The 6,936-nt window shown below is 38.2% G+C and overlaps 1 protein-coding gene across 1 annotated transcript in view; it reads right to left on the bottom strand.

Annotated features, from left to right (window-relative positions):
* Positions 1 to 507: 507 nt before the first annotated feature.
* The window catches only part of LOC141017906 (calcineurin subunit B type 1-like), a 29,345-nt gene continuing 22,916 nt past the window's right edge, over positions 508 to 6,936 (bottom strand). The window contains exons 4-6 of the mRNA XM_073492751.1: positions 5,700 to 5,759; positions 5,139 to 5,323; positions 508 to 3,924 (exon numbers count right to left, since the gene is read on the bottom strand). Coding sequence (XP_073348852.1) covers positions 3,877 to 3,924; positions 5,139 to 5,323; positions 5,700 to 5,759 — 293 coding nt within the window. The 3' untranslated portion in view covers positions 508 to 3,876. The remainder of the gene's footprint in view (positions 3,925 to 5,138; positions 5,324 to 5,699; positions 5,760 to 6,936) is intronic.

The raw sequence follows: 6,936 nt of genomic DNA, 5'->3' as shown, positions 1-6,936 counted from the left end.
TATAATTTGCTTTTATTCGTACTTTTGATTTAATATCAGATATTTTAAAACTTTTACTCAAGCACTATTTTTAAGGTCGACTTTCACTTTTACCAAAGTAATATTGTTACATAATATCTTTACTTAATTTGACCAAACTTTTTTCAGGAGGGGTAAACTCAGGTTTGACTTACAGGTATGAATGAATATGAATATTTATTTCTTGTGTTTTCATCACAGCAAAAAAACACGTCTCAAATCTTTTACTGTCAGATTCTTCTGGACTGTTATAAAATATCTAAACTCTGTAAGAATCCAACAGGTCAGTACTTAAAACATTAAATACTTAGAAATTAGAAACTTTGACCCGTTTTAAAACATTTCTTTAAATGTCAACAACCAGACAGGAATCATGACGACCTCAGTGCTTTCAAACTCACCGTACCGAACATGGTTTGTAGTGACACAGTGCAACAACACGATAAATAACGACCCTCAAACATGAAGAAATGAGAAGCTCACAGCGTCTAACAACCTTCAAACAGTTTATTTCTCGTTTTTGCGTGTATGAAGTTTCAGTGATGCAGCAGAGATGAAAACAGGAGTAAAAATCTAAGACTGAATCCATCACAAACGTCCCTTTAAACCAACATTAAAACACTTCAGCTAAAGCAGCGGGAAGCTTCGACACCAACTGTTCAAAACGAAACATTATCGACCCAAAGAAAAAAAGAGGGGGAAAGAAACCAAATACAGAGCGAGTGGCGGGCGACTTAAAAACCTTTATGATTACAGTCGTTTCCATGTTTAAAACCTTTAATTGGCAACATCTACGTGCTTGAAATGTTTTTATTTATTTATTTATCACCATTATTAACATGTAAACACAACACGGTCTCACTGAATTTTATGAAATGAGCCAAAACTCTCAAATGCAAAAATTATTGAAATACAAGAAAAATGATGTTAAGATTAAATATCCTCACCGTGAAACACATGATCTGATAATAACACGTTTAAAATATGAACCTATTACAGATAAATAAACAATGTCGATTAAGGGTTAAAGTTCTATTGAAAGTAGCTATAGTCTAACTATTAAACATGCACCAAAAACCAGCCATTTATTATTTCATGGTATTATAAAAATTCATAAATATTCTACCTCACAGAAAATGAAGTCTTTTCAGTGCGTGTGGTCGAACTGAACCAGCTGTACTGTCACAAACTCTTGCATGCACAGAGTCGATCGTTTGCATTTGCAAGACATTTCACTCATTTCATTAAATGTTGAGACCAGTCTGGTAAACTTTGAAAAAAGACCTTTTAATAAAGCTGTAAAGAGCTTTAATAAAACCTGATCTACATGCAAAACAGGCAGAAGAAGAAGAGATCAGTTCACACGTCATGCAAACACATCACAAGTCGTCCGTTTCAGGTAGAAAAGTCTTTTGCAGCGCGTCACTAAATTAAACCGTTCAGTCCAGCGGAGTCCCAGCAGTTTGTTTTCTCCTCGGCTTCGTTTCTTCTTCTCAGAGAGAGATTAAAGATGTGACCGTCCAAAGCAGAGGAGCTGCAAACACACACAGTCCGTTCACCAAATCATCCTGCCGGACCCTCTACAGATGAAGCTTATTTTATCTTTCTAAATCTAACAGGTGTAAAAACACGTCCAGAACTATTAAAACCTAAAAAATGTAAATGTAAAAGTCTTTCCAACATCGTCGGAGTCCTGCATGTTGTTCAAACGAGCGGCGGCCTCAGAGGAGGATCGAGCAAACACGTGAATCCTGATGAGAAATGTACAGAGAATATAGTGTTTCATGGCTGATTTCAGGCTCTGACACTCGTCCACAGAGACAGCGTTTGTTTGGCGTTCGCCCCAAACTTTCCACAGATTTCTGCAGTAAATCTACCAACGTGAGTGTAAAGCAGTTTATTAACAGATTAATATCTGACATCAACAGCAGGAGCTCGACCGTCACGTCAGAGTTGTTGTTATTTCCAATATCTGACTTATAAATAGGGTTGGGTACGTTAACACTTGAATCGATACGCTACCTGGTCTTTACTCTCTTTAACCAAAATGTCATTTCAGTTGTAAAAAGTCATAATTTTGTACAAAATACGACTGCTTCAAATGAGGAAGCTGTTCAAAGACCTGACAGCAGCTTTACTCGGACTGGACACCTGGACTAAAATGTAGAGACTGAAGGAATATCACACATTATTGGACTATCTGAAATATATAAATAACTTTCTAAAAGGAGCGTAAGTCTGACTCATCCAAAGGTCGAGAAACACCAGCGTTGTTGTCACTACAGCAGGAAATGGAACAAGATTCGTGTACTATTTGTTTCATACGCTGTCAGGCCGTCCAACAGTTGGGTTGAGTACCGTCGGCAGTGATGGTAGTTCAGTGAACATCACCAGCAGCACTATTAGATGTTCACATAACGAGCATGCTGCATCCTCATTGGCTCACTGATGTAGATGAGATTAACTCCTTAGGTATTGAATGACAAAATATTTTTTGTTACCCAGCCCCCGACAGGGTCCACTCTTCATCTTCCACATAATTTGATGTTTCCTCAGGTGAGATGTGTTCTCCTGTTCAGCTTTTTATTTATTTATTTATTTATTTATGGAAATCTAGCACCGGCTGATTGAATCAGTTGATATAAAGGACGCAAATTTTAAGCTTTTTCTTGAATCGATACTCGGCTTTACAATCAATTATCAGATAATCATTAATAACGTGTTGAACATTTTTTCATTAGAAACCGTTTCCACTACTGAGATGATTTATGTTTGGCTACATTAGCAGTTAAAAGACACGACAATGACTCATTTTAATTGTGAAGCTCCTGTCTGTCGCTATTCAACATCTGGCTCAACTAAATGGCCAAAATTTAGTCATATTAGTTTGTAGAGGATGTACTCTTATATTTTGTTTTGAGATATTTGATAAGCAAGTATTTGTAATTTTGATGCATTTGTGCCCTTCTCTGATTGTCAGTTAATACATTTTTAATCTGTTCAATTCTGACAGGAGATTAATTCATAGTTAGTCCTACTTAGAAGCAGAGTTCAGTATCCGACCCTTCTTACAAACAATCTTTAACGTCGACATGTATGCTGTTATTCTAACCCGGCGCTGAATAACACGAAAAGTGTTGGGAAAAACGGAACGTGATGCTCGTGAGCCAGAGAAACGTCGTTTAAAAACATGCAGTGCTCCTGAATGTCTGAGAAAACTGAGCCAAACACGACTGAAATGAAGCTGTTCTTTAAGTGTAAATAATGCAATACTCCAGTAAGATAAATGCATTCAATAATACAATAACATCTCTAAAATAAAGACACACATTTTACCTGTAATTCACCTGCATGTCAGAAATTCTCGTTGGCACTTCATGCTGTTTGTGTTGTTCTGAAATCAAGTAACATCACCGCTAACTGCACGCGTCCACTAAAGATCTTTAAGATAGACTTTCTTTGATTCTCAACACTAAAAAAAACAAAAAAAAAAAACAATGACACCAAAATAAATATAAAAAACCCACATACCTTGAAAAACCAGTAAAACATACAGTACACACACACTAACACACACACTCTCCAGCTTTCCTCCACCAAACTGAAACCGTCGCTCTGCGTTAAAAAGCCGTCCGTCAGCTTTCAAAGTGCGACGTCGAGTCACTGAGAGTTCCTGATCGATGATGATAGGTGGTGAGAGTTTGGCTTCAGAAGGCTCGGGGGGGGAGGGAAGGTGGGGTGAGGAGGGGGAGGACGGGTGAGGAGAAAATACTTCTGTCGAAAACAGATAAGAGCGTTTCGCTGGACGACGTCTTCAAGCAGATCTTCAGTAAATGGAGGAACAGAGAAAAAAAGTTGTCAGACGTCCACCACCATCTTTTTGTGAATGTCTAATCCACCGACGACCTGCAGGAGACGACAGGAAGTGAGGTCACACATCAGTACCTGCCTTTGACATGAGGATGACTAACGAGGAACACAACAAGTTCAAAGCTGTAATAATCAGTGTTTTCAGCTCTACGGATGGAAATACTGTGTCAACAAATGATCAATTAGTCGATTAATCAACTGATCTGCAGGAATCGTTTCTGTAATGTTGTCAGACACTTGCTGTGCGTTCAGACCAAACACGAGGCAAATTATTCACACGTCTAAATTACATACAAAGTCAACGAAAAGGCACAAATAGACACAAATTCACATCTATTAGCTCCGGGCAGCGCAAATGACAAACAACAAATTCGCGAGAGTTGAAAATATTGAACCAAAGCGACATTTTTGCGTTGACATCCACACTGATGTCATGACGTTAACGTCGCTGATGTGCAGACATTCAGAACAACAATGGAGCAGAGGATAATAATCACTAATCGTGGTCGTTGCAGACACCCAGAGCTGCCGTGGAGGGAAGTGAGCGAGGAAGTTAGGCTACCTGGTAAGTCACAGAAATATGTCCCAGCACGGCACAGCCCTGATTGATCCAAACTCCGCTCAGGGAACAAGCATTTTAATAGTTGTTGGCTGGACTCCATTTATTGCATCAGATCACAGAGAAATCTTTTTGTTTTGGGTTCATACCGATGAAGTAAGACAGATTTATTCAGTCTACGTCTACTCGCTGGTCACAGTTACTATTTATTGTGAAATTAACCGAGCTGGGTGCCGCTTGAGTAACGTGAATACAAATTAATAACCCTGCGATCAAACTTTAAGTAACGGGATGTGAATATTTTCTTCACGTTTGGTCTGAACGCACCATTAGAATAAAACCTCAGGGACAAAAACACTTTGACTGGACGTAACGTTGATGGTCAGTTACAAGCTGAGGAGATCTACCGGACTGATTGTAAAACTTTTGGGAAGTATGAATCATAAACATGTAAATATTGGCCCAGTTTTAAAGTAAAGGAGTTGGATACTTCCCCACCACTGATGAATTGTAAAACTTTGTTGACTTCATGGCGACACACAACACTCAGCATGTTAGCGTGCTATTGTTTGTGCTCGGGTTTTTTCCATTCATATGAATTAAGTCGTTCTTTATACTAAGGTTTGACCTCTGACCTCTGCTCTGTCTTTAGGTGTGTTTTTCAGTCTGAAGCTCAATGATCAACACTCACAGCACAGAACTCCTCGAAGGATATCCTGCCGTCTCCGTCTTTGTCTGCGTTGATGATGGTCTTGTCGACGATCTGTTGGAGCTGGGTGTCCTTCAGGTTGTTGCCCACCATCATCTTGAGGACCTGGAAGAGCTCGCCGTTGGATATGTAGCCGTCTTTGTCCATGTCGTAGATCCTGAAGGCAACTGAGGTCAAACGGGAGACATGGAGGAATGTGTAATTACTGTTTTTTTAAGTGTACATCCTGCAAAATCCTGATATTGAAATGTTCACAGCTACATTGTTTGAGTTGTATAAGATGTGACTTCACTTAAACACAATATGAGCTCAGAGAAGTCACCGTTTCAACACAACGAGGTTATTAAGCCACAGGTCTGACTGATAGAAGTGGCTGTGCTGCCACCTTGTGGATTCTCAAAGGTTTAACAGTTATGAAAATGCCTCTGACTGAATTTAAAGTTGAAGATGTAACCTGGTAACATTTACTGACGTGTCTATGATATTTAAACTCTGAGCTCATGAATCACAAGGAGGCAGCAGAGATGGACGTCGGACACTTACAGCGCAGCTTCTGCTCTTTGTCTCCTTTGACGCTGAACTGAGAGACTCCTTCGATGAACTCTGCAGGAGACAGAAGACATCGTCATCAATTCAAACTGCAGCTTACATAATGAACCTGTTGAAACACGTCATCTACAAGAGTGCAGTCCTTCCAAGGTGATATAATTACTGTGTTAATACGAGTCTTGATGTAATATCTACTCAGCAACAACAGTTCACACGTTTACACTCAATACATTTAGTCTTTAAATTAAAAACTGATCTATTCCAGGACAGCAGACAACCAGACTGTATCTTTAAAGCCAACAGGTCATTTATCTGACTCTTGTTAATGATACAAACTTTCAGAGGGAGGAAAAGTTTGAGGTCGAAACACAGGGTGTGAAGGGCGACTGTACGGAAACCCTGAGGGACAAGTGAGGATTTGTTTCCAACTGATCCATTCGTCTGATCTAAAGTGTTTTCTCTGCTGTGTTTATGACTCTTGAACTTGCGGGGAAAAAAAGAAAATTTAATTTTTGAAAACGTAGAACTTTTTTTTTCCAGGAGAAATATTTTTTTGCATGAAACAGTGTTTTTCAGGCTCATTTCTAAGTGTTTGTTTTTGTAATAATCATTTTGACCACAAGATCATGTGTGTAGTGACTGAAAGTTTTGGCAGAATAATCTTTTGAAATTTGTTAATTTTGAAAATATGGGAAAAAATTAAGGAGAAAAAAGTAATTCCCCATGAGAAATTCTGAGATAATTTTTTCCAGGAGAATTTTTGTGTGTGTGTGAAAGACTGAAAAAAAAGTTCCTTGGAGATTTTTCTTTTTTTTTGGTAAGGCTCATTTTTCCAAGTGTTTGTTTTTGTAATACTCATTTTGACCACAAGATCCTGTGTGTAGACTGAAACATGATACTAAATATTGTGACACTGACATCACAAGAGATATAGAAAAAAAAATCCTCCTGAAAAAATAAATACTGGAGAAAATTTTTTTTAAATTCTACTGAATTGTTTTTTCCCCCACTGTGTTTCACACATGAAAAAAAACCCAAAAAAAATGTCAGAAAGAAAATGTATTTTATTTTTTTCCACTCTGTTCTGTTCAATTTTGTTTTTCTCCTGAACCGTTTCCCTCCATGTTTTCACAGATGAAACAAACAAATAAAAAACTTTGAAAGATTATCCTGCTAAAACTTTTCTGAAAACCTCCCACCGATTTCAGTTTGTTTTAAACATGGATGAAGA

This window comes from Pagrus major, chromosome 1 (genome assembly GCF_040436345.1).
Source record: "Pagrus major chromosome 1, Pma_NU_1.0".
NCBI lineage: Eukaryota > Metazoa > Chordata > Actinopteri > Spariformes > Sparidae > Pagrus > Pagrus major.
This window is presented reverse-complemented; position numbering and strand designations above follow the sequence as displayed.